This window comes from Aulonocara sp. 'chitande type north' Nkhata Bay, unplaced genomic scaffold (assembly GCF_057382095.1).
Source record: "Aulonocara sp. 'chitande type north' Nkhata Bay isolate Kocher_YH1m ecotype deep benthic unplaced genomic scaffold, A_spYH_male_GT1.1 unmapped_scaffold_20, whole genome shotgun sequence".
Lineage (NCBI taxonomy): Eukaryota > Metazoa > Chordata > Actinopteri > Cichliformes > Cichlidae > Aulonocara > Aulonocara sp. 'chitande type north' Nkhata Bay.
The window spans coordinates 1,484,707-1,512,500 of NW_028234352.1; the positions used below are offsets into that span (position 1 = coordinate 1,484,707).

The 27,794-nt window shown below is 40.8% G+C and overlaps 3 protein-coding genes across 3 annotated transcripts in view; all 3 read left to right on the forward strand.

Annotated features, from left to right (window-relative positions):
* LOC147300676 (NACHT, LRR and PYD domains-containing protein 3-like) overlaps nucleotides 1-27,794 on the forward strand; it is a 292,597-nt gene that overhangs the window by 122,466 nt on the left and 142,337 nt on the right. The gene's annotated exons all lie outside the window — the stretch shown is intronic.
* LOC147300678 (uncharacterized) lies at nucleotides 8,393-13,013 on the forward strand. Its single transcript, XM_086285019.1, has 5 exons — nucleotides 8,393-8,461; nucleotides 9,441-9,589; nucleotides 9,726-9,976; nucleotides 10,615-10,656; nucleotides 11,271-13,013. The coding sequence occupies exons 3-5, from the start codon at nucleotides 9,733-9,735 to the stop codon at nucleotides 11,315-11,317; spliced, it is 333 nt and encodes a 110-aa protein (XP_086141145.1). The 5' UTR covers nucleotides 8,393-8,461; nucleotides 9,441-9,589; nucleotides 9,726-9,732; the 3' UTR covers nucleotides 11,318-13,013.
* On the forward strand, nucleotides 14,239-16,158 carry LOC147300679 (protein NLRC3-like). The gene has a single exon (XM_086285001.1). The coding sequence runs from the start codon at nucleotides 14,239-14,241 to the stop codon at nucleotides 16,156-16,158; it is 1,920 nt and encodes a 639-aa protein (XP_086141127.1).

A 27,794-nucleotide genomic window follows, 5' to 3' on the forward strand; every position in this document is an offset into this window, starting at 1 on the left:
CAATCCATAACATGATTTTATCTCACTGTAACTTTGAAATCGACCAAATGTTGCGTAAATGACGTGTCACGTGACTTGAGCACATGCACACCCCCTGTCCTCACAGCAGACATTCATCTTAGCCCCCCCCCCCCCCCCCCTTGTGTTTTGAGATCATTGCTGCAACAAAAGGTTGCCACAGATATTTCTACATGAAACGTACTGATTCAGTTGGCACATATTTAACTATGGTTGGATGAGACCTGCACTCTGTTTTAATATAATGTTGTTTTGTTTGAGTGGCTGAAATAAAGCTAATAAAATAAATGAATACTAAAATAAAGCTGAATCACATCACAGGAACGACACAGCCCTGTTCCTCCAGGCTGTCAACCTGTGAATCAGCAAACATGTATGATTTATTGTCATTCATTTGCTAAACAAACTTACCTCTGAACTTTGACCCTGACAATTCAATTTTATTTATATAGCGCCAAATCACAACAAAAGTCGCCTCAAGGCGCTTCATAGATACAGAGAAGAACCCAACAATCATATGACCCCCTATGAGCAGCACTTTGGCGACAGTGGGAAGGAAAAACTCCCTTTTAACAGGAAGAAACCTCCGACAGAACCAGGCTCAGGGAGGGGCGGGGCCATCTGCTGTGATTGGTTGGGGTGAGAGAAGAAAAACAGGATAAAGACATGCTGTGGAAGAGAGACAGAGGTTAATAACAGGTATGATTCAATGCAGAGAGGTCTGTTAACACAACAAGGGAGATCCAGGTTTCCCAGCTGACGAGCAGAGGGCAGCGGCTTCCACTCGTTTGAGCAGTTTGTTGCGTGACCTCCTGTCTCTCACTGAACTAAAATGCCTCCAAACAACAGCAAAATAGATGGCACTCACTCCAACGTCTTGCAGCAAAAACATTAAGTGATGGGAAGAACAGGTGATGGATGAGCTGCAGATGTAACCGGTGTGATTCTGCGTTGTGTCTGATAAAAAAGGTAAAAGAAAGAAAGACCTCCCAGTAAATAATTTGCCCACTCCAGCTCCTACGACCAAATACAAACAGTGGGGAAGAGGGTTAGTTCAACCCACCACAGCTCCCAAGCTAGCAAGGAGTATATATTCATGCTAGCATTTATGGCGCCTAAAACACATTTATGATACACACATACGACACACTTATAACATCTAACAAAAACAGGCTTAATAATGACAATAATCGAACTAAAATTGCAACCAGAAACATCCAGGTGGCTAAATATGCATTATATGTGTGTTTTAAAGTGTTGGAAAGAAATGACACCCACCTCTCCCACAGGGGGATTGTAGAAAAGGGGAGAGGCAAAAGGGGTACACTGTATTTATAGGATTGCACCGAAGAAGAAGAAAAGAACGAGGAGGGGCTCTAACTGATAATGAACACAACTACAGGCTTGGAGGTCCTAAAAGTCAGGTATAAAAGGAGCAGTTTGGGGGTTTAGAACATATTATAACAATGTGATTTATGACCCTGTTACACAGAGCCAGCAGAATGAGCTGCTGCCACCACCACAATCAATGGTGACGCCAATTTAGAAAGAGCCCCAGTTGATTCCACTCTTGCCAGATGCTGAATACACATCGTCTAAAAGTGTGTGCCATTGACCAAAGGAGGAGTGGGCTGTTCACACATGCCTGTGTTCTTATGGAGCAGTCTTTGAGGATGGCGAGTCCAGAGCTGGAGGTTTAGATCTAAGAGAGTGATCCAAAGTCAGGAGAGGATTACACCCAACCTTCAGAGATCTTCCTATAAGCCAGAACTGGAAGCAGAGCCACCTTTGGCTATGATATCTTTACTGGACCCAGTAAGTCCAGTCAAGGTCAAAAACGTGGTCAGTCCCCCATTTAGTGCCATAGATCTGAAACATAGTAAACAAAATGCTAGTAAAAAGTTACAAACATGTTCAAGTTACATGTCTACAACTCCACAACAGACATACTTTGCTACTGGTGCCAAACAGTACTGCAGTCTGTAGCTTTCCAGCCATCCTTTGAACGTCTTTGAGTTTAATGTAGCCAAAACTGGATTCAGTAATCAGTGTTTATTTACAGAAGCCGTAGAGTATGGCTGCCACATGTGAACATCAGTGACGGCTCATTTAAACTGTAGGAACGATTAACCCAACATCAGAAAAATACTTCATTTTACATTAATGTGACAAATTAACACTGCTGGGACTTTTCTGGTCCTACACTGTTCATGTCCAAGTCAACACATTGTAAGATTTACACGTGGAAGGTCATCTAAGCTGCTTATGTGGAGATTACCTTTCCTTTAACAACGACCAGTTTCTTCTTTTCAGTTTTCAGTTTTATTTGTCATATGCAAGTTAGCACAGGGTCAACATTGCAATGAAATGTGTTTGACGAGCAGCAGTCACTCGGCAGCTTGATACAGTAGGAGAAAATATAATAAAATAAAATAATAAAGAAAATAGAAAAATAGTAAGGAGCAAATATTAGAGAGACATGGTAAAAGAGAAAAGATGACTAAATATATTTGTATCTATAAATATATGTACACTAGTGATTAAATAAGAAAATCTTGAAGAGAAATATGACGGGAGGGCAGATGGGACATTGCACAGGAATGAGCAGCAGAAAATTTCAGTATTGCACTTTTAAATATAAATATCAATGACAATAAAGTGGAGTGACCAGTGCAGATTAAACAGAGTACTTGTGAAGCTGCAGGTAGCTTCTGAGTGCTGTGTTGTGTGTGTTTAAGTGTTGTGGTTGAGGTGTCGTACGGCTTGGTGGTAGAAACAGTTTTTGAGTCTTGTAGTCCGAGCAGACAGACTCCTGTAACGATGGTAACAAGGAGAACAGCTGATGTGCTGGGTGGCTGTGGTCCTTGATGATGCTGTGTGCTTTATGGAGGCACCGCTGGAGATAAATGTCCTGAATGGCAGGAAGCCTCGTGCCAGTGATGTGCTCTGCTGCCTTCACCCTCTGTAGTGATTTACGGCTGCTGGCAGAGCAGCTTCGTACCAAACTGTGATGCAGCTCGTCAGCAAGCTCTCGACTGCACACCTGTAGAAATTTGAGGTGATGTTGGCGTTCATGCCAAACTTCCTCAGCCTCCTCAGGAAGTAAAGCCGCTGGCGAGCTTTCCTGATTGTTCTCACCTCAAACACATTATTTACCCATCCAGGTGGAACATGTAGCTGTGCTCGGTTTGACAGCTTTCATCCTGGCAGCAGCGTCAGCTGAAGCATACAAGGCACACATAGATGTCACTGAGCTGGAGCTCTGGGAGAGACGTCGCCACTTTCAGGCCTTTAAACAAAGCTGTTGGAGCACAAGTCCCAAAGATTTATAGTTTCTCTTCATGTCTTCATTGTTCCTCCATGGAGAGATGTTCCAAGTAGCCTTGGCTCGAGACAGGCGTCCTGCAGGACTACCTACCAACTGTCCACTGTTTGCAGTCGTGGTAGAGTAATGTTGCCCACCAGTGACTGAAAACCATGGATTGGAGAAGAATGACAGAATTCAGTGACCTTGTGGGGCCATAACAGAGAAATGACAGCAGTGTAGTGGATCAAATAAAGAGTGATGATGTTATATTTGTGACTGTAGCAGGACCAAGGCTCAAAAGGTTGCAGGCGTTGTTAATTGAGCAGAAGATGGACGGCATCAAGCCCTCTCCTCGACAGCTACAGGATCACAGTCTGCAGGTTCAGTTATGCAACGTTTTAGCATCGATGCGTGAAGTTAAGAGCAGACAGGGAGGTTATTTTTGCACTGGGCTGGAATGACTCAGTTTACCTGTCAAAGGCTATCACGGCTGGGAGAAAACCCTCAGCATTAGTAAAGAAGGACCACGGTGGCCTCTGGGTAGAAACACTGCAGAGTTCATGTGGATACGCTGCTGCATTAGGTCAGATAGAAATATCATAAAGCATCATTAAGTAAAAACGTTTATTAAGAACAAATGTTTAAATATTGTTAACGTGTTTCCCAGAAACATCTGTAGAGACAAAGAGCTTTCTGTTGTTGCTTCGAGGAAACGAGCTCTTCTTTTTAGTTTTGTCCTGGTATTTATTCCAGGACGGACTCATCCACTGAGCAGTGTTTGGGTTTCTTCGTTTTCCTCGTTCTGGATGCAAACTATTACAACTCGGGCTTTATTTCAGTGACAATGGCCTTAAGCTGCAATACAACAGGAAGTTACTCATATATAGTAATTTCCCAGACCATATTAAAAATCCATTAACAGGAAATACAAATGATGGGACAATGCCACAGCATGGACATTAGAACAGTTGGGAAAATTTACCTGGAAAAAGGTGAAAATGAGGCTTCATTGAACTGGAATTACAAAGACCAGGAATGTGAGATCCACCAGCCACGACTGAGGGTTTTTACACATCATATCCTCAAAGTAGAACTACAGTGATCAAAAGAATCGACTTTAATGTTATTCTTTCTTTATTTATGTCAGATTTAACCCCCCAAAAAGCTTTAATCTTTAACTAGTCTTTGGACGTAGCTACAGTACGGTCAGGTTGACAGTTTATGGGTAACATGTGGCCACCAGGCACTGCGACACACTTCCATGTTATATTACCTTGGCGTCCCGTAGGAATACAGGAGAATCATGTGAGGAATCTAAGAGTTGTTTCTTAATTCAATTCAGTTTTATTTACACAGCACCAAATCACAACAGCAGTCGTCTCAAGGTGCTTTATACTGTAAGGTAGCTCGTACAATAATACATACAGAGAAAAACCCAACAATATGACCCCCTATGAGCAGCACTTTGGCGACAGTGGGAAGGAAAAACTCCCTTTTAACAGGAAGAAACCTCCAGCAGAACCAGGCTCAGGGAGGGGCGGGGCCATCTGCTGTGATTGGTTGTGGTGAGAGAAGGAAGACAGGATAAAGACATGCTGTGGAAGAGAGACAGATGAACCGCTGAGTGTTGTCCCGTCGAGGTGGCTCTTCTATGTTGTGCATTTATGGCACCAAACCACAAATGCAAAGGAAGAAAGGGTCGAGGCACAGCACCCAGCTGCCTGACAATATTCAGGCAACGTCCAAAGCCCCACAAAGGACCTACCCACACCCCACTGGCCCCGCCCAGATCAAGGAGCTGTCACAGCAGACAAAAATGTGAAGTCCGCACATAGTCGCCATGGCACCCACCAACCCACCACACCATCCCCCATGGAGCTACCAGGAGAGGCATACTGGCCCACTGAGGATCACAGAGGAGCAGACCCAGGGGGGCTGACAGCACAGCCCCCACCCACCAGTCCTGCAGCTTATTTTATCTTGTCAGCGTGAGCCCCACCTAAAGGGGACAGAGGGATTAGTGAGTTGCATTAGTGGGGCAGGAGAGAGTGAAGCAGGGGAGCCAATGTCACTGCGATACGACTCCTCAACACCATCCAGCCTGCCCCACCACTCATAATGAGTCCTGCTGTGCTCTGTAGCAATGATGCATTTTATGTGTGTGTGCCAGGTTAGTGCTGTGGATTCAAAGGAGCACAGTTCCACTAAACAGGAGATCAGGATAAACCCCAGTAACCAACCCTGCCCCCGCCATCACATATTCTCAATCCCAGCAGAGGCCAGCCCCACAATGACATGCCACACGTGATACACAGCCAACATTACTGTTATAATTACATGTCTCCTTTATTACTTTCCTTTCAACCTCTTGATTTTGCACCTTAAACTTTCTTCGGTTGCTACAAGCCACAAAGTCCTTTATGGTTTGTCTCTGTTGTGTGGAGGGCTGTTTTTAAGAGCTCAAAAATGGGTGTATCAGAGTCAAACAGGCAGCACAGTGGAAAAGTGGTTGGCACTGTTTCCTGACAGCAAGAAGGTTCTGGGTTCAAATCCAACATCTAAGCTGTTTGCATGCTCTCCCCATGTCTGGGTCCTCTCTGGGTTCTCTGGCTCCCACAGTCCAAAGACGAGCAGTTAGTGGGGTTAGGTTGATTGGTGTATGTGCCCATGAGTATGAGTGTACACGGGTGTTTCTCTGTGTTAGTGACAGTCTGACAGAAGGCTGCATCCCTCAGCCTCATGTGGGCTGTGTAGCCCCTTTACCACTGCAGTGAGAGCTCAGACCTGTTTCTGGTGGGTGGTGGACTCCTCCAGGGCTTCCCCTGATTCCCCTTCTGCCACAGAAGACTGTGGCCTCAGAAACTCATATCTGCTTTTTGCAAATGAAGCGAACCTGTTGGCTTCATCAGCAGGGGCGGATGTAGAAGGGTGGCATGGGGTGGCAAGTGCCACCCTAAAATGATCCCTTGCCACCCCAAGTGCCACCCCAGTTTTGCATATGACAGTGTTGTTTATTAAAATAAGTTTAACAGTTTGAGCGTAGTTACAGTCAGCAGTGAATATAAATGCTAGAACTGGATATATTCCATAGTGTCCCCCCCTCCACATTAACAAATGGTTCAGCCCATAGCAGGACGGCTTTTTTCTTGTTTTCAGTAGCAAGCGATGCTTATGATTGTGCCAGAGCACATTTTGAACAACACCATGGGAATTTCTGATTTTACACAGGTGGGTGGATGTTACACTGTGGAAATGAAGGAAGGTGAGTGCTATTTTAAATGGTTGTAGAAAATGAAAAAACAGCAGGTGTATTGGCTGCATTTTTAGATAAATAGTTGTATCTGTTTACAAAATGTACAATTTATATTTGCATTTCAAGTTATAAACATTTACCCAACACGTCTGTGGTTTTTTTACAGTAAAAAATACTGCTAGGATTTTAGGTTCTTTGTGTGATTTCAGATCAGTAATAGTTACATTAATAGTAATAGTAATACTAATGCAGTATGTCAGTGAAAAAACAACTAAATTCAGTTGAGCTGAAAAGATACCAAACAAAGCAAGAGGAGGAAAAAATAAAATGAAACAATCTGAGGGTGAAATACAAACGTAAACTCAAAGGAGTCACAAATGTCCGGTTGTGTTTCAGACCTCAGAGGGTGAATCCAACAAATCATGAAAAATGAGGTTTACATGTTTGTTCATGACAGTGCAGATTTCTGACATTTTGTGTCATTTAAGCTGCAACAATGTGACTGTTTTCTAACAAAAACAGTGAAACTTAAGTTAGACTTGTGTTTGTAAATGAAGCGCCCCATGTTGTGTAGCTTTCTGGAGTTTATACTTATTGGGCTACATATGTATTTAATATACAGGCTGTACAGTACATAACATCAAAACTCACATGTTTCATGTAACTAAAGTGTGTAATCATGTGGGTACAGACAATAATTAAGTTATAGACTATATTTATATGAAAAACGTGCATACTTACTGCATTTGAATCATTTTAACCACATGTAACCACCTGCATATGTGTTTGGGGGGAAAAGGCTTTGATTTTGCCACCCTAAGAAAATTTCTCTAGAGCCGCCCCTGACCATTTCACAGGATTTGCATTTAAAGATGCAACAAGACTAAAATGGTTAGGGTCAGGAGGTCAAAGGTCAGAGCTCCTGTGGGTCTGAGGGCGGCCTCACGCTGGAGAAGGATGAAGGAGTCTGACCTGAGCCAGTGTTTGACATGAACACATCAGCACTGCTGTCAGTGAGCCTAACGACAGCCGTTAGCATCATTTCAGTGTTTCAGTCATAAAAACACTTCCTGTCTCTGTGGTGGTTACAGTGACATCATGCAGTTTGTGCTTTGACCTCCAGAGGGCGACAAATCAGCACAGACAGAGAGCTCCATTCAAACTTTGCTGCCATCAGGAATAATTCTTCAAATATAATCATCAGTGTTTGAGCAGTTATGATATCAGGGACAATCTAGACATGTGTGACAATACTGAACATGTCACATGACACACCTCAAACATCATGTGATCCACTCTCAGTCTGCACTTTCATTCATGACTTCAACAGGTTGAAATGAGCTTTGAAGAAACATCAGTGAAATAAATCTTTCATGGATTCATGTGAGCAGCAGATGAACTTTGTACCAACAACATCTTCAATAACAGAGTCTGAATGAAGCTCAGGTGTTGATGCTGCTCACTGATTGGATGCTTGCTTTCAGCTCTGCTCTCAGTCTTTACTGCACAGGTGAAGGTAGAAAGTGTGACTGGATCTATAGACTGGAAACAGAGAAACATGCTGAACATTTGAAGCTTTGCAGCAGAAATGTTCATGTTACAAATACAGCAGAGCTGATCTGGGATCAGTGTGTTCACACCTGCAGCTACAACAAGGTTTCATGTCTCCACACGTCAGCATGTGAACTTTACTCTGACTCAGTCTGAGCAGTCAGACGGCATATTTTTAAAGTTAACACATCAGCACACACAGAGCTGAGCCCCTCCCACCTGTGCTGAGTTTCAGGTGGAGCCCCGCCTCCTTCCAGGAAGCAGCTCACCTGTGTGTCCGTGTTTAGTGTCCAGGTGTGGAGTGGAGCTTGTTGTTGGTGTGTGAAGAAACTGTAAGTTTGCTTTGTTTCCTCCTTTAACAGTTTGTCTTTAGGAACTTTACTGTTTGTTCAGCTCGTGTTTGATTTCTTCACACAACAAACTGTGTGTGTTTGTATTTCCGGTCTCTCCATTAAAGTCAGTGTGTAATGTTTCCTGGCTAACATCAGCTGTGTGCAGCTTAGTTCAGCACAAATCTGCCGCTCCATAGTTCACGGTAACGGACTCACAGCTGGACCAACGAGGCCGAGTGTGTCCGCCACTCTGAGCTACGTTCGTGTTTGTGTACTTGTAGTTTGTACTTTGAGTTCAGTCAGAGCCCACAGAGGACGCAGCGTACGTGATGACGTCACAGCCCTTTACCTCCTTTACTGTCACTGTGATTAATATTTACACACGAGACACCTGCAGAGCTCTGACGCTAAGCTAGCACACAGCATGCTAACGCTAAGCTAACGCTAAGCTAACGCTAAGCTAACGCTAAGCTAACGCTAAGAGTTCTTACAGACACGAGTTAAAAAGCTGCTTTTAGTGTGTGATCAGAGTCCAGGACTGAGAGCAGCAGCAGAGCTGATGGATGATGAATTACTGGATGGAAGAAGCTTCTCATTAGCAGTGAATCAGTGTGTGTGCAGTTCTCTGCAAACTCAGCAGGAAGAATTGGTGTGAAGCTTTAACTCTGCTGATCCTCTTTGAATCCTGGATCAGCTGAAAGGTTTAAAATGTTGTTCACACGTGTTGGACTGACTGAAGCTTCCAGTCACAGTGAATCAGTGTGTGTCAGTGAATGCATCGTGTGTGCTTCAGGCTCCATCTAGTGGACTGATAGCAGAGCAGCTGATGGCAGCTTCCTCTGCCTCACACTGCTGTCTGACTGCATCCAGCTGACACTGAGATGAAGCAGGAAAGAAGCAGCTGATATTTGGACAGCACACATGATGAAAGGAGGATTTCAGCTGATGTGCACATGAATGATTTGTGTTTCCTCTGCAGGTAGAAAGTGTGTGTGAGCTGATGTGAATTCTTTGGGTGAATTCTGAGCTTTTTGTGGATACGTGTCCATATTTGCATTAAAGACCTGAGAGCTGGAGGGTTAAACGGCAGTTCACCCCCTTTGTACTGGGGGCGCTGGAGCTCAAGAGGTAAAAGGAGACATTATGGCTCAATAAAAGCTCTGAGAACAAAACCTGAACTCAAACTGCTCAAACTCTAAATATTCTAAATAAGTAAATACATTGGACATGTGATGAGATTCATGTTCTCTCTCATGTTTTACAGTTGAAAGATGGAAAAATCTGTTGAGGAGCAGTTGCTGAACAGGCTGGAAGATTTGGGAGAAGAGGAGCTGAAACTTTTCCACTGGTACCTGGAAAAAGGACCCGGAGGTGATTTCACAACCATCAAAAAGAGCCGACTGGAGAACGCAAGGAAGGATGGACGTCATGGAACAGTGGATCTTATGGTGGAGACATACACTACTCGCCATGTAATGGAGGTGGCAGAGTTGATTTTAAAGAAGATGAATGAAGGTCAGTCAGAGAAAAAAGACATGACTCAGTGCAGTATCAGGACAACACTGTCACAGTTTATGGATGGAAAACTGAGGCTGTTTTAGTCTGAACTTTCAATTGTGTGTCTTTTCTCTTCTAAATTTGTTTGAGTACAAATATTATATTTAGACATCTTGATGCATGCTCAATCATGCAGGTAAGTAAATCTCCAAAAGTTGTTTTTGTTTTTTCATCTGAATGTAGCGTTTTCAGTGGGAGAAACGTTTCATACATCTGTCACCATCTTACATGCTGTGATTGCAGCCATTCCCCAACTCTCTGTGAATGGGACTCATGGTTATTGATCAGTGGTTGTTGATCAGTGGTCATGAGATTTTGCTTAATTACGATGAAGAAACTGACCTCCCAGCCCATTGTTCCTTCAGTGGGCTGGTTTCAGTCAATATCCAAATGTACAGTTTATAAGATTGAAACCTGCAGTCAGCTGAGACTGAAGAAGTCACCTGGGTGAGTGACGACACGTTTCTCCCAGAAAACACTACGTCCAGATGAACAGAATCAACTTTTGGAGATTATATTTAGAGTATTTTGAAGCCATGCAGGTCTTCATTGTTAAACAAACAGTTCCTTATTCATGGTGCACTTTACTCCAACAGGGAAACCCTCAGCCCAGGCATCTTCATCCTGTTTATCACAAGGTAATAATTCCTTAGTTTGTCTCAGGAGCCATTGGTAAGGTAGAAACACATGAAGCCTGCACTGACCAATAGGAACTCAGGTTGTTTCCATGTGGTATCTCTGTATCCTCAGCTCTGCAGTGTAACTAAGCTCTGAGCCCCAGTTAATGAACAGTTGCCCATAAGTATAACCGCAGTTACCTACCTACTATCTTTATTTATAATACACTTCAAAACAGCCATAGGTGACACAAAGTGCTGTACATTGATACTAAATAATAACAATACATGTGATATAAAAAACAATAAAAAAGGTCAAATAACTAAAACAGACCGAGTCTCACTGGGTCAAAAATAATAAAATGGGTTTTAAGATGTGTTTTTGAAGTGGACAGTGAAGGGGGCTCTCTAACATGTAACGGCAAGTTAGTCCATAACTTATGAACAATGATAGAGAAGGCTATCTGAGTGAGCTGGTCAGCTGACTGATGAGGTGTGTAGGCGTGAAGAAGGTAAGGCAGGGCAAGACTGTGAAAAATGTAAAACTAAACACAACAATTTTAAAATGAACTCTAAAATATACAGGCTGCCAGTGGAGCGAGGCTAAGACAGGGGTAACATGCTCTCTTTTATAGGTTCTTCATGCAGCAGTGTTTTGAACCAGCTGAGCATGCGAGAGTAATGACTGACTCCCACATAAAGTCAATCACAGTAGTCCAGATGGGATGAAATAAAAGTATGGATCACTGTTTCAAAGTGCTGCCTAGAAACCACATGTTGTATTGTGTGTGTGACAAATAAAATTGTTGAATTTGAAAGAAAACATTTCACTGCTGTCAGTTGCCTAAAATAAAAAACGCTATACTTTGAAAAACTAGACAACAATTATAATTTACTTTCCAGTTTAAAATCACTGTCCAAATTAAACCCAAGGTCGGTAATAATTAGGGCTGGGTTTTTATAATCGATTTATCGATTAAAATCGATCCTGGCTTGGATAACGTGAAATCGATTCATTAAAATCCTGAATCGATTTTTTAATATAAATTTATTTTGCCCGAAACGCCAGAATCTCAGGTTAAACCTCACAAAATTTCAACAACCACCAAACAGCTAAGACAGTAAATGAGAGCAGGAACACGGATTCTGCACAAAGACCTAAACACACAGCGCGGACCAGAATCAGTGAGATGTCGCCTTGCTGACCTGACGGCACAGACACGGTCGGGGCTGAAAGCCGACAGCTCGCTGATTCTGAGGTGTCGGCGGGTCCACGCTTTGTGTTCACGCCCTTTTTGTGCTGATTCTAAAGCTGTTAGTTTGATCTCTCTCCAAACAATACTGACCGAACCAGCAGCAACATAAACATCATTATATCAGTAAGGAAGCTGACTAAATATTAACTGATAATTTATGGCAAAGGGGTGGGATTAAATAAGTGTTTACTTCTTCCCACTCCCTTTCAACATATAAATTAATCAGAACGTTTTTTTGTATGTATTTTGTATAGTATTTTTTTCTCTCTTATTTTCATTTCTAAATGTACCTGTATATTGTTCACATGTTGCAATAAATTACCAACCAATCAATCAATCAATCAATCAATCAATCAATCAATCAACCAATCAATCATCATGAATTCCCTCTGACTTTTGCTGTTTTGCTTCCACCACAATAAAATCACACTTCATGCACAGCTCTCTCTCTCTCTGTACTTCAAGAACAGTTTCCCATCTAAAAATCTGTTTTCTGCATTATTCGCTTGCTTGTTACGCACAAGTCTACCGTTGTTTACAGCCTGTCTGCTGCTGTTTTTTTTTCCTTCTACATTCTTCCGAAAAGAAAACCTAATTTCTGCCGTTCAATACTGAACAAATTTAAACTTTTTAAAATTATGCAAAACGCTCAGCCGTGTCTCTAATAAAGCCGCTGTAACATCAGAGGTAACGTTCATATGTTGATTAATGGTTTTCTTTTGTTTTTGATGTACTGCAGAATATCTTTATAAAATCCCAGGCCTGGAAAATCACCTTCATGTGTTTCTGTGTTTTATCTTCAGCTACTTTGACACAAAGGCATCTGTTGTGATGCTCACACCTTTGATAAAGTCTTGCGTGTGTCAGCTTCCTTTTTATAGATACAAAAATATGTAAATGTACGGATTTCTGACTGTCAAAATTTCCCAGATTCAATTCGAATCGAATTGAAGTGAATCGAATTAAATCGAGTCGTGGATCGAATCGATTCGGGACCTTGTGAATCGGTATCTTCCCAAAGCAACAAAAAAGGACTCATATGGGCCACTAGGCCCAAACATTATCACCTCTGTTTTGTTGCTGTGAGTGTTCTGGGAGAGTAGAAAAGCAGTATATATCAATCAGTCCATTTAAAATGTAAAGAAAGGGGGGGGGGGGGGGGGGATAGCGATGGTCCTAAAATTAACCCCCTGGTAGGCCACATGTCCAACAAGCAGCAGAAAAATCAGAACTAAGAAGGTTCAAAGAGAAAGCTCTCTCTGCCAGATAATACCTAAAGCATTTAAGTTCAGTGCCACTAATGCCCACTAGGACATTTAATCAAGATATTAGAATATTGTGGGCTACTGTTTCAAAGGCAGCGGTCAATTCAATCAAAACCAAAACAATGTGGTTCTGGTTTTGCACTTCTAGGTACTTGTTTTGATGGTTTATTGTTTTAGTTTCAGTTTTGAGTTTTAAATTAAATGTAATCTTCATTAAGCTTTAGGCGGTCCCCCTGTCTCATACTTCCTATATTAATTAATTTATTTTAACTTCTGTCTACCTGCTACCGACTTTTTGTCTAGTTTGGTTTTTATTTTTGACTGTTGATGATTACATTTACCTATTTATCATCCACTTTATCATTCCCGGTCAACCCTTAGTGCATAAGTACTCCTGACTTGTATATACTGGTATAATTATAAATCTTAATTCTTCTTGTTGTTTTTAGAGGTTTTTATCTAACAATATAAAGTTCCTTCAAGTGGCAGTTGTTGTAATTTGGGGATATAATTTGTAATTATAATAAATGTAATTTATGTCAAATATGTTTTCTTTCTTTCTTTTGTTTTTGCTAATTAGTTGATTTATTCTTGCCTCAGATGATGTTTTGCTAAAATAAAAAATAAACAGGGCTTTGATGTCTACAAACTGGTTAAATATACAGAAAAACATTACTTTAACACCCATGTACTTAGTTAAAATTTCTCATGAAGTAACTTAAACATCTGACATGATGTGATGGTGAATTATTAATAAATACAAAAAAGGCTTCAGTTACACATGATGCTGAAAAAAAAGACACACACAAAAAACAAACCATGCAACAGCTTAATAATGCTGTGATGGATCTGTTATTATGTTTTTGTTTGTTTTTCTAGAGTCATATCAAAAGTGTGAGCCTAAACTCGATTCAAAACAAATGAAAAAGTTCAACTATAATAATTCAAGCAAGGAGTCATTTGTGAAGATCACAGCAAACATCCTGAAGAGAATGAAGCTGAATAAGCAGGCTGATCATCTACTGAGCAGTAAGAAGATATCTATAAATAATATCAGCTAATGGAAAAACTAAAATTTCATAATGTTCCAAGAACTTGACCTGATTCTTCACAAGCACTTAATTTGGGCAGGAAAGAAATGGTCATGTACCCTTGATAAGTACTTAAATTCAATATATATATTTTTCTTTATTTCTAAAGGAACTCCCAGTGGACGTTGTCAGCGTAACCTTAAATCCACCCTGAAGAAGAAGTTCCAGTGTGTGTTTGAGGGCATCGCTAAAGCAGGAAACCCAACCCTCCTGAATCAGATCTACACAGAGCTCTACATCACAGAGGGAGGGACTGCAGAGGTCAATGATGAACATGAGGTCAGACAGATTGAAACAGCATCCAGGAAACCAGACAGACCAGAAACAACCATCAGACAAGAAGACATCTTTAAAGCCTCACCTGGAAGAGACGAACCAATCAGAACAGTGCTGACAAAGGGAGTGGCTGGCATTGGGAAAACAGTCTTAACACAGAAACACAGCCTGGACTGGGCTGAAGACAAAGCCAACCAGGACATCCAGTTCATATTTCCATTCACTTTCAGAGAGCTGAATGTGCTGAAAGAGGAAAAGTTCAGCTTGGTGGGACTTGTTCATCACTTCTTTACTGAAACCAAAGAAGCAGGAATCTGCAGCTTTGAAGACTTCCAGGTTGTGTTCATCTTTGATGGTCTGGATGAGTGTCGACTTCCTCTGGACTTCCACAAAACTACAATCCTAACTGACCCTAGAAAGTCCACCTCAGTGGATGTGCTGCTGATAAACCTCATCAGGGGGAAACTGCTTCCCTCTGCTCGCCTCTGGATAACCACACGACCTGCAGCAGCCAGTCAGATCCCTCCTGACTGTGTCGGCATGGTGACAGAGGTCAGAGGGTTCACTGACCCACAGAAGGAGGAGTACTTCAGGAAGAGATTCAGAGATGAGGAGCAGGCCAGCAGCATCATCTCCCACATCAAGACATCACGAAGCCTCCACATCATGTGTCACATCCCAGTCTTCTGCTGGATCACTGCTACAGTTCTGGAGGATGTGCTGGAAACCAGAGAGGGAGGACAGCTGCCCAACACCCTGACTGAGATGTACATCCACTTCCTGGTGGTTCAGGCCAAAGTGAAGAAGGTCAAGTATGATGGAGGAGCTGAGACAGATCCACACTGGAGTCCAGAGAGCAGGAAGATGATGGAGTCTCTGGGAAAACTGGCTTTTGATCAGCTGCAGAAAGGAAACCTGATCTTCTATGAATCAGACCTGACAGAGTGTGGCATCGATATCAGAGCAGCCTCAGTGTACTCAGGAGTGTTCACACAGATCTTTAAAGAGGAGAGAGGACTGTACCAGGACAAGGTGTTCTGCTTCATCCATCTGAGTGTTCAGGAGTTTCTGGCTGCTCTTCATGTCCATCTGACCTTCATCAACTCTGGACTCAATCTGCTGGAACAACAACAAACAACCTCCCAGAAGTCTGAAACAGGAGATTCTGCAAAGAAACACTTCTACCAGAGTGCTGTGGACAAGGCCTTACAGAGTCCAAATGGACACCTGGACTTGTTCCTCCGCTTCCTCCTGGGTCTTTCACTGCAGACCAATCAGACTCTCCTACGAGGTCTGCTGACACAGACAGGAAGTAACTCACAGACCAATCAGGAAACAGTCCAGTACATCAAAATGGAGCTCAGTGAGAATCTGTCTGCAGAGAAAAGCATCAATCTGATCCACTGTCTGAATGAACTGAATGATCGTTCTCTAGTGGAGGAGATCCAACAATACAGGACTTCAGGAAGTCTCTCCACAGGTAAACTGTCTCCTGCTCAGTGCTCAGCTCTGACCTTCATGTTACTGTCATCAGAAGAAGATCTGGATGAGTTTGACTTCAAGAAATACTCTGCTTCAGAGGAGGCTCTTCTGAGAATGCTGCCAGTGGTCAAAGCCTCCAACAAAGCTCTGTGAGTAAACTTGTTGTCATCGCTTCATTGTTAAAATCATGGGAAATAAATCAGAAATGCTGAGTTCAAAGAGCACTGTAACATTTTTTTTAAAATAGTAAATTAAATGATCATCAGTCACTCGGTAAATATATGGTAGTTTTAATGTTTCACTCCAGCATTTCTAAAACACACTTTGTTCTGTAACTCTTATCAAAGGACAATCCAGACCCAGCCTATAAGAACATGAGCTCTGATGCTTCAGCCCCTCTGACAGGTTTATTATCCTCAGCTTGTTCACTTGTCTCCAACTCCAGGAGTTTGGTTGTTTTATTCTAAAGCACAAACTTCACCTGCCAGACTTCACCTACATCTTTTTCTGATGTTCATAATTTAAGTTCAAGTTTGTATCTCACTTTCAGTGCACACCCTCCCTTTTTAAATATAAATCTCTGCTGTGCTGTCATGTTTTCATCCTGTATGGAGGGAGAAACTTGGTCTTCATTACTGAAATTGCCTCTAAGGTCGTGTTTCTTGTCAGTAACCATATGTAACTGTAAGGCTTCCATAACCAGTGTTATCACAGAATTACAGTGGGTTCACTCTGGGTCCTCTACAGTTTCCTCCCACTGTCCACAGACATGCAGTTAGGTTACCTGGTGATCTAAACTTCATGCAGGTGTGAGTGAGAGTGGTTGTCTGTCCCTCTGTGGGCTTAGTGGAAGAGACTGGATGGATCTCTGCTTTGTCTTTGATATATGCTGACAGCAAACATTCTCCATGAAGTCTGCATTTCAGCTCATCTCCTTTATACACACCTTTAACAGGAAGAGTTTTATACAGCTAGTGTTTAAAATCAAGTGTTATTCACAATACACAGGTAATGAGCATGATTATTGAATTACTAAAATTTTCTAAAATAATTGTTTTAGTTAATATTGTATGACAGTGTACACAGAATTATTAGCTCAGTAGGCAGAGTGGTCGCCCCATGATCATAAGGTCAGGGGTCGAATCCACCGAATAGTTACCTTGTGGTACCCCTGAGCAAGGTACCATCAAGGTACCAATCGTGTGCACTGGACTGGTAGCACTCATAGTCTCATAGGTTTAAATAAATTTTTTAAAAAAAGGGTTCAACATATAAACAAATTTAATTTGATCACATATATTGTTTGTTTTTTTTTGTTTTTGTTTTTTTCCTTTCTCTCACAGACTGAGCAGCTGTAACGTCTCAGAGAAAGGCTGTGAAAATTTGCTGTCAGTGGTCAGCTCCCAGTCCTGTAGTCTGAGAGAGCTGGACCTGAGTACCAACAGCCTGAAGACTTCAGCAGTAAAGCTTCTGTCTGCTGCAGTGGAGAGTCCACATGCCAAACTGAATGTTCTGAGGTCAGATCAATTTGTATTATGTTTAGTTCTGTTTGTTTATGTGTTTGATGTTTGTTTTTGTTTATGTCTTTATCCAGTTATCCTTGTTTCATAGCATTTTTATTCATTTCAAAGTTAAACAGAAGTTTTACTAACCTGCTCAGCACAAGACAATAAGCTATTGCACCCTGATTACACTTTAACAACAATCTTTATTCATGTTTTTATCTTCAGACTTAACATCTGTGAACTCTCAGAGGAAAACTGTGAAGCTCTGTCCTCAGTTCTCGGCTCGCAGTCCTCTAGTCTGACAGAGCTGGACCTGAGTATCAGAAAGCTGCAGGATTCAGGAGTGAAGCTTCTGTCTGCTGGACTACAACGTTTAAACTGTAAACTGAATACTCTGAGGTCAGATCAGAAAACATTTAGTTTTTAGAATTATTAATTAAAGTTCATACATATGATGTTGTATCTTAGTATGTTTATGTTTCCTTTAAAAATAGAAAGTCAACATTTAATGTTGTGAAATGTATTAACAAACTCTACATGAGTACTTGTTTTATAGATTGTCTTTTATTTTTCAGACTGAGTGGCTGTAACCTGTCAGAGAGAAGCTGTGAAGCTCTGTCCTCAGTCCTCAGCTCCCAGTCCTCCAGTCTGAGAGAGCTGGACCTGAGTAACTCTGACCTGCAGGATTCAGGAGTGAAGCTTCTGTCCGCTGGACTAAAGAGTTCACAGTGTGCAGTGGAAACTCTCAGGTCAGGATTCAAACTTTTCCACAGATGATCATTTGAAATGTGATTTATATTATTGTATAAACAGGTAACTTTTACAGCTGTCAAGTGAACTTTTATTTACATTTGAGTGGATAATTGGACTCTGAATTACTAAAAGTTGTTATAGTCATGTCTCTGTTTATTTAAAAAAATACTTCACGTACTGCCTAATTTAAAGATTTAGGCTCCTTTGGGCCCATAATATATATATTTGATTTCTTTGTGAATGAAATTAGGAGGATATTGGCGACTGCTGATTGGCTCGCTGTTTGTTTTTTATTCACAGTACTTAATTTTAAAGGCTGATTTCTCAAAATGAGATGTTTATCTTTTCTTCTACAACACGTGGAGCCACCAAATCTTCTTGCTTCATTTATTCATTACAGTTTGATTTAAAGAATATTAGACTCGTAACATAATAAATATATTTATTTCACTTCTTCTTGAGAGAAAGAAAGGGATGACTGGGTGAGCTCCAGTGGTTCATCCCAGCAGAGAGAGCGGCACACTGGGCTGCAAATGATCACAGTAGTAATGGCCATAGTTTGATAAAACAGGCAGTCTTACCCTGTAGATAATACAGGGTTCTGGTGCCGATGTGGGGGAGGGGAGTCGCCCGGTACTAACTACATACTACTAACTACCTCATCCAGATGTCTTCCCTACTAAACCTGATAAGAAGTAACTGCAGTAGCCTTATAGGTCAAATCAGTTTCACCTGTTAAAGTTAGCTCCACTATTAATTAGGGGTGGGGGAAAAAATCGATACTGTGTAGTATCGTGATATTTTGTTTGCTAATAATGTATCGATACAGGGACAGCAGAAATCGATATTTTGTTACAAACAATTTTTTCTCTGAAGTCAACATGCTCTGGAGTCAGAGCATGTTGACTTCAGAGCATGTTGATCCTTTTTCTGAGCAACAATCCTGACATTCCTTCACTGTCCAAATGTGTTTAACTTTTTTTTTGGCAGCAATAAACATGACAGTTTACTTATTTTAATTTAAGACATGTTTAATTTTAATTAAGTTTGAAACTTTTTAATTTAATGTAAAATTATATTTTTTTTTAAATTTACTTTCAAATTCTTCAGTTGCTGAAGGGGCTGCATAGTTTTCATAAATTGCATAGTTCAGAATAGCTATAATTGTACCAGATGGTTGCATTCAGTTAAGTTGGACTAGACTGTAATACAAACCGTTCAGTTTGTCAACAATAAAACTGACTGAAATGAGAGAAAGACTGAGTGTGAGACTTTGATATTAGATAAAATGAATATTGATAAAGTTTACCTTTATGTGCAGAATTTAAATATCGCAAAATATTTTAAAAAATCGCAATAATATCGTATCGTGCGTTAAGTATTGTGATAATATCGTATCGCGAGTTGTATGGTGATTCCCACCTCTACTATTAATGGTGTCACTTGTTATTTCTGGGATGAGTTTAGTAGCCTGAACAGCTGCTTAAAGGAAAGTAATTAAATAATAAAAATAACCTAAGTCCGGGGGAACCTGCAAGAGCTGTTTGCACAAAGAATAATGCTCAGACTTTGAGGTTTTATCGTTTTACACAAGGTTTAAAAATGAATGTCCACAATTGAATTGCAGAAATTGTTATTGAGCTAATACTGATGTAGTTGTTATCTTTGGTAAGGAGAGGTTGGAGGAAGGATGAGCACAGTCAGGCCTAAAGATGCTCTTAATAATAATAATGGATTGCATTTATATAGCGCTTTTCGAGACCCTCAAAGACCCTTTACAATCCCACTACAGGGAGTGCAGAATTATTAGGCAAGTTGTATTTTTGAGGAATAATTTTATTATTGAACAACAACCATGTTCTCAATGAACCCAAAAAACTCATTAATATCAAAGCTGAATGTTTTTGGAAGTAGTTTTTAGTTTGTTTTTAGTTTGAGCTATTTTAGGGGGATATCTGTGTGTGCAGGTGACTATTACTGTGCAGAATTATTAGGCAACTTAACAACAAACAAATATATACCCATTTCATTTATTTATTTTTACCAGTGAAACCAATATAACATCTCCACATTCACAAATATACATTTCTGACATTCAAAAACAAAACAAAAACAAATCAGCGACCAATATAGCCACCTTTCTTTGCAAGGACACTCAAAAGCCTGCCATCCATGGATTCTGTCAGTGTTTTGATCTGTTCTCCATCAACATTGCGTGCAGCAGCAACCACAGCCTCCCAGACACTGTTCAGAGAGGTGTACTGTTTTCCCTCCTTGTAAATCTCACATTTGATGATGGACCACAGGTTCTCAATGGGGTTCAGATCAGGTGAACAAGGTGGCCATGTCATTAGTTTTTCTTCTTTTATACCCTTTCTTGCCAGCCACGCTGTGGAGTACTTGGACGCGTGTGATGGAGCATTGTCCTGCATGAAAATCATGTTTTTCTTGAAGGATGCAGACTTCTTCCTGTACCACTGCTTGAAGAAGGTGTCTTCCAGAAACTGGCAGTAGGACTGGGAGTTGAGCTTGACTCCATCCTCAACCCGAAAAGGCCCCACAAGCTCATCTTTGATGATACCAGCCCAAACCAGTACTCCACCTCCACCTTGCTGGCGTCTGAGTGGGACTGGAGCTCTCTGCCCTTTACCAATCCAGCCACGGGCCCATCCATCTGGCCCATCAAGACTCACTCTCATTTCATCAGTCCATAAAACCTTAGAAAAACCAGTCTTGAGATATTTCTTGGCCCAGTCTTGACGTTTCAGCTTGTGTGTCTTGTTCAGTGGTGGTCGTCTTTCAGCCTTTCTTACCTTGGCCATGTCTCTGAGTATTGCACACCTTGTGCTCTTGGGCACTCCAGTGATGTTGCAGCTCCAAAATATGGCCAAACTGGTGGCAAGTGGCATCTTGGCAGCTGCACGCTTGACTTTTCTCAGTTCATGGGCAGTTATTTTGTGCCTTGGTTTTTCCACACGCTTCTTGCGACCCTGTTGACTATTTTGAATGAAACGCTTGATTGTTCGATGATCACGCTTCAGAAGCTTTGCAATTTTGAGACTGCTGCATCCCTCTGCAAGATATCTCACTATTTTTGACTTGTCTGAGCCTGTCAAGTCCTTCTTTTGACCCATTTTGCCAAAGGAAAGGACGTTACCTAATAATTATGCACACCTGATATAGGGTGTTGATGTCATTAGACCACACCCCTTCTCATTACAGAGATGCACATCACCTAATATGCTTAATTGGTAGTAGGCTTTCGAGCCTATACAGCTTGGAGTAAGACAACATGCATGAAGAGGATGATGTGGACAAAATACTCATTTGCCTAATAATTCTGCACTCCCTGTATTCATTCACTCTCACATTCACACACTGGTGGAGGTAAGCTACAGTTGTAGTGGTAGGTTAGGTTTTGCCCAAGGACAAAATGACCAAGACAGAGAGAGCTGGCTCATCAGACAGACAAGCTCATCTTGTAACCTACTGGTTCGCTGGTCAGCACACCAGCTGACTAGCGAACCGGCTAACTAGCACACCAGCTAACTAGCACACCGGCTAAATAGCAAATCAGCTAACTAGCAGACCAGCTAACGGCAGCCACAAGCTGAAGGACGATTAAATGTAGTGGAGATATCAGAGATGACACTGGTGTGTCCGATTCACTCTTTAGCACTCTGGTCACTCCGGTGTGTCAGCCAGAACACCACTGAAGGCCAAATGATCCCAGCATGTGGAATAAAGAGCTTAAGGTTTGGTTTGAGACACTTTATTCTTTCACTGATTGATTCTTGCGGCTGTGATCATGTGTGTGGTTTCTTACAAAAAGGAAGTACACAATACAAATACATGACAAATAAGATGAATAGATAAGTTACATATCCAGTTATATGTACGTACATCAGTATAGCTAATATAGCCATATATAAGGACAAAGATCACAGTACTATAATGCAGTAATGTTAAACACAAAGGTGTATATCTACATAAATCTGTCCTATCAGTGATCAGGGTACTGTAGTATACTTCCACTACATAAACTATAGAAACTAAACGACATTAGTGTGACTTTAAGTTACCATCAGTACAGACGAACTGATGGTAGTTGTACAAAATAAAGGCTTTGCAATTATTGTGAAGGGCTTCCGGTTAAACTAAGATCAGCTGATTACCTCATAACAAATTGTTTGCTATAGAACGCAGCTCCCACTCTTCATTAATATCATGTACTGTAACTCCCAAGTAACCATGGTTACCCAGCCACGCCCAGTAGTCTCCAGAGAGACCAACAGCTGGTGCACGTTGTAACGCCGTGGCTTTCGTAGTCTCTCCTTTTTCTACAGCTCATGTGTTCTTCTTGTGATGGTGCGTCTTGAGGGAGGCTCATACATGCCGTCATTTGTTGATCCTAAGAACGTTCCTCAGACCGACTTCTTCAACAACACTAATCGGCCTGCAGTTTGTAGCTACTCACTTCACTGTGGTGTTTGTTAGCTTGTCTTTCTTTGGTTTTATCCTGACTCCTCCCACAAGCTGATCCTACGTAGTCTGCCCAAGCCTCCCACCTCTGTTTGTTTGGGTGGTTTGTTTGCTGCCATCAACAGCGTGTAATGCATTTAAGTGATACTTCAGACATGAAGTACTGCGACAATAAAAAACTCAACTTTGCTTAAAAATAACTTTAGTTGTATCAACACTGCCCTCTGGAATAATTAGACTTTGGTGACAAACTGATGTGATCTCCATGTTTCCTTTGTTGGACTGTGGGCGAGTGTCAGAACTGAATGTACTGAGTAACATGTGGAGTTTAAATATGTGTCAGTTCCAGTTTTAGAGCTCTAAAGTGCAGCTATCATGTTAGGAATATGTTAGGAATAGACAGGAACACTGAGCACACTGAGGTCAAATCTTTATTTATCCAGTTCATCTGTAGGCTGAGCTCAGTCCATCCATTTAGTGAAATGATGTTTAAAGGTCTCCTTGTTCTGTGAGCGTGCACAGATCCTGAAGCAGAAAGCCTGGGTTAACAGAGAAATGATCATCACTGTGATGATGCTCACCATCTCTGACTGGGATTTGAGGTTTTGTCAAAGCAGCAAAGAAAGCCTGGCTATGTTGGACTGGGTGTGGAAGCAGCTCCCAGTTTGAGTTCAGGAGACAGACACCCTCTCTACTTTGATGATCAGCTTCAAACTTTCCTTTTTGATAAAACTTATAGTTAGAGCTGGATCAGGTGACCCTGAACCATCACTTAGTTATGCTGCTATAGAGATGGATAACAGATGGATTGTTGTTTTGTGTGTCTGCAGTCTGTCAGGCTGTCTGATCACAGAGGAAGGCTGTACTTCTCTGGCCTCAGCTCTGACCTCCAACCCCTCCCATCTGAGAGAGCTGGACCTGAGCTACAATCATCCAGGTCTCTCAGGAATGAAGCTTCTGTCGGCTGGACTGAAGGATCCAGGCTGGAGACTGGACACTCTCAGGTATGGAGAGAATGTCTGATATAGGAGGAAGAGCTGGAATCATTTCCTGTGTCTTTCACTCACTTCCTGTTTGTTTCCTGCAGATGAGACATGAACAATCACACATGCAGGAATATTTTCAGGGACAGACACACTAGTCTAGCTGGATAGTACATGGATATTTATGTAGGGGGTCTTCAAGGAGTCTGTTTGCAGGAACATTAATGATAACTGATAAGTCATGTTGAGAGTTTCATTAAAAGTAGACTTACAGTTAGGTAATATTTGGACAGAGACAACATTTTGTAACTTTAGATACAAGTATCAGCCATGTGTGTGTTTCCCATGCTGTATGTCCACAGTCACAGTGACAGTCAGTGACACTGACAGAAGGATGAAACAAGGCTGTGAATCATTTCAGTCTGTGTGTGTGACAAAGAGGCAGACAGGAGCAGCTAACATTTGGAAATGGAAGCTTACTGGAAACACTACATTCACGGCTGAATTCACAATAGATTTGTTCTCAAGTGCACATTTAGCAGCTAATGCTAATACTGTTTTCCCTTTGCTTTCTACAGCAGCTATTGCTAAGTAGGCCACTTTGCTCCGCTAAGGATTTGTGTGACCATGATGGAGACTCTGATAAGCTAATGCTGCTAAGCTAATGCTGTTTATGGGCCCTGTTAGAATCAATATTTCATCTCATTCTGTTGTTTGAGAACAATATTAACGTTTCACATCATTATAACACAAGAGAAAAGGGTATTGGCATTAGCTACTAGTGCTTATTCACCTCAAATTACCTTTAGCTGCTAATGGCAGCCTACTTAGCATTAACTCCTCACTAATATAATGCTAATTTACATCAAATTAGCATTAACTGCTCATATTGTTATAAGGAAAGAGAAAACGGTATTAGCATTTGCTGCTAATAATTATTCACCCCTAATTAGAATAAGCCGCTAAAAGCAGCCAACTTAGCATTAATTCCTCACTTTGTTGTTACCCAACGGAAAAGAGTATTAGTATTAGCTACTATCATTTTTAATAAGTAAGAGAAAACAGTATTAGCAGTAGCGCATAATGCTAATTCACGTCAACGTAGTATTAGTTAATAATGGCAGCCTACTTAGCATTAACTGCTCACTAATATAATGCTAATTCGCATCAAATTAGCATTAGCTGCTCAAGTTGTTATAAGGAAAAAGAGAAAACGGTATTAGTATTAGCTGCTAATAATTATTCACCCCTAATTAGAGTTAGCCCCTAATGGCAGTCTACTTAGCATTAACTCCTGACATTGTTATAATGCAGGGGAAAAGAGTTACCATTATCGGATAATGCTAATTCTCATCAAATTAGCATTAGTTAATAACGGTAGACTTCATATCATTAGCTGCTGTCATTCTTACAAAGCAAACAGTATGAGCATTAGCTGTTAATCCTTTTTCATCTAAAATTAGAATTAGCCACTAATGGCGTATTGTTAAAAAGTAAGAAAAAACATTGTTAGCATAAGCGGATAATGCTAATTCATCTCAAATTAGTATTAGCTAATAATGGCACCTGCTTAGCATTAGCTGGTCACATTGTTATAAGGCAAGAAAATATGGTATTAGCATTAGCTGCCAATTTCTATTTACCTAAAATTAGCATTAGCCACTAATGGTAGCCTATAGCAAAAACTTCTTAATGCTAAATGAAGTTAATTAATGCTAAGTAGGTTTAACTGAAATTAAAGTAGTGTTAGCATTAGCTGCTGATATTGTTAAAAGGTAAGATAAAACATTGCTAGCAGCAGCGGATAATGCTAACACACATAATAATTAGCATTACCTAATAATGGCAGCCTTCTTAGCATTAGCTGCTCATATTGTTATAATGCAAGGGAAAAGAGTTGGCAAAAACAGTGTTAGCATTAGTGGATAATGCTAATTCACCTAAATTAGCATTAGCTAATAATGGCTACGTACTTAGCATTACCTACTAATATTGATATAAAGCAAGAAAATATGGTATTAGCATTAGCTTCTAATGCTTTCTCATCTAAAATTAGAATTAGCCACTAATGGCATCCTATTTAGCATTAACTCTTCACATCGCAAGGGAAAAATTAGAATTCAATAAAAAAAAAAAGTGTTCACATTAGCTACTTGTATTGTTAAAAAGTAAGAAAAAACATTGTTAGCATAAGGGGATAATGCTAATTCACCTCAAATTAGTATTAGCTAATAACGGCAACCTACATAGCATTAGCTGGTCACATTGTTATAAAGCAAGAAAATATGGTATTAGCATTATCTGCCAATTCCTATTCACCTAAAATTAGCATTACCTGCTAATGGCAGTCTACTTAGCATTAACTCCTCACTAATGTGATGCTAATTCACATTAAATTAGCTTTAGCATTAGCTGCTAGCATCAGCCTACCTAGCACTAGCTGCTCACATTGTTAAAAGGGAAGAGAATACGATATTAGCATTAGCTGGTAATATTTATTCACCCCTAATTAGAATTAGCCACTAATGGCAGCATACTTAGCGTTAACTCCTCACATCGTTGTAATGCAAATGAGGCTAACTTGCATTAAATTAGACTGCTGTTATTAGCTAATGCTATTTAGCAGTAGCTGCTCACATTGTTATAAAGCAAAGGAAAACGATATGAGCATTAGGTTCTAATGCGTATTTGCCTTAAATTAGACGTAGGTGCTAATGGCAGCCTACTTAGCATTAGCAGCTCAGATGTTATAATGCTAGGAAAAAGAGTGTTAGCATTAGCCGTTCACATTGTTATAAAGTTAAGGGAAATAGTGTTAGCATTAGCTACTCACATTTTTAAAAAAAGTAAGTGTTAGCATTAGTGCATAATGCTAATTCATGTCAAATTAGCATTAGTTAATAACGGCAGCCTATTTAGCATTAGCAGATAATGTTGACCTTGGCCCACTGGAAAAGTTAAGAACTAAAGATTTAGGAGTGTTTCTCGATAGCTCTTTCTCGTTTGAGAAACAAATGAATTCTGTTATTAAAACCAGCTGTAAGGTTTATATTGTTGATTGATGCTTAGAAATATTTACTCATATATGCTTAGAGTTGTATAATCGATTGCATAATGATAGAGGTTTGATCCTGAGTAGTCTGTAAAGACTCTGTGTGCCTTCCAGAGTGCTCTGGCATGCACACACCACTTGGGGCCATGAGAGAGGTCGTACCCTCTCTTACTGATTTATGGTGTAGGACAGGGGTCTCAAACTCAATTTAGCTGGGGGCCGCTGCAGGCAGAGTCTGGGTGAGGCTGGGCCGCATTAGGTTTTCCACAAGAAAGGCATGGTTAAAAAATTCCAATCTTCTCAAATCTCTTTATTTTTATTTTTTAACACAAAATATGAAAAATAAATAAACAAATTAAGAATTAATAAGAAAAAAATCAATCTGTAAAACATAAATAAAATAATAATAAGATGTTTTTAGTCAGTGAACTTGTGTGTATCTTTCAGTCTTCTATATCTGCTGTATTTAGATTGAAATGTCTGTATTAACAGTTCTATAACCTTCTTCTGAACATGAATGGAACACTGTAGAAAATGAACTGTTCTTCTGAACATGGCTTCTCTTGCCTGCTCCTTGCTGCTACAGACCTGGCAGCGTTTCCTCTCGCATAGCCGAGCCAGATTTGGCCTGAGGGAGGAAGCAGTTGCGACCCTCAGTATGTCTTGAAGATGATCATCCGTAAGTCTGGACCTGTACTTGGACTTATTGAAGTTCAAAGTGGAGAAGAGCTTTTGGCACAAGTATGTGCTACCAAAAAGGCACATGGTCCGCTTGAACATTCGGGAAAGCCGAGGGAAACTAGGGCTCAAGTCTCTCAAAAATTGTCCAAGCTTGTCTGCTTTTCCACTCACCTCCCTGAACTTTGCTTTGAGTTCAGAGTTGCACTGCAGCTCAATGAGCTCCATTTGAAGCACAGAAGGGGCATCTTGCACATCAAAGGAGAAGGGGTCCGCAAAAATGTGAAAGGTGGCTCTGTGTGTCTTGAAGTCAGCAAACCTGTGATCAAATTCCTC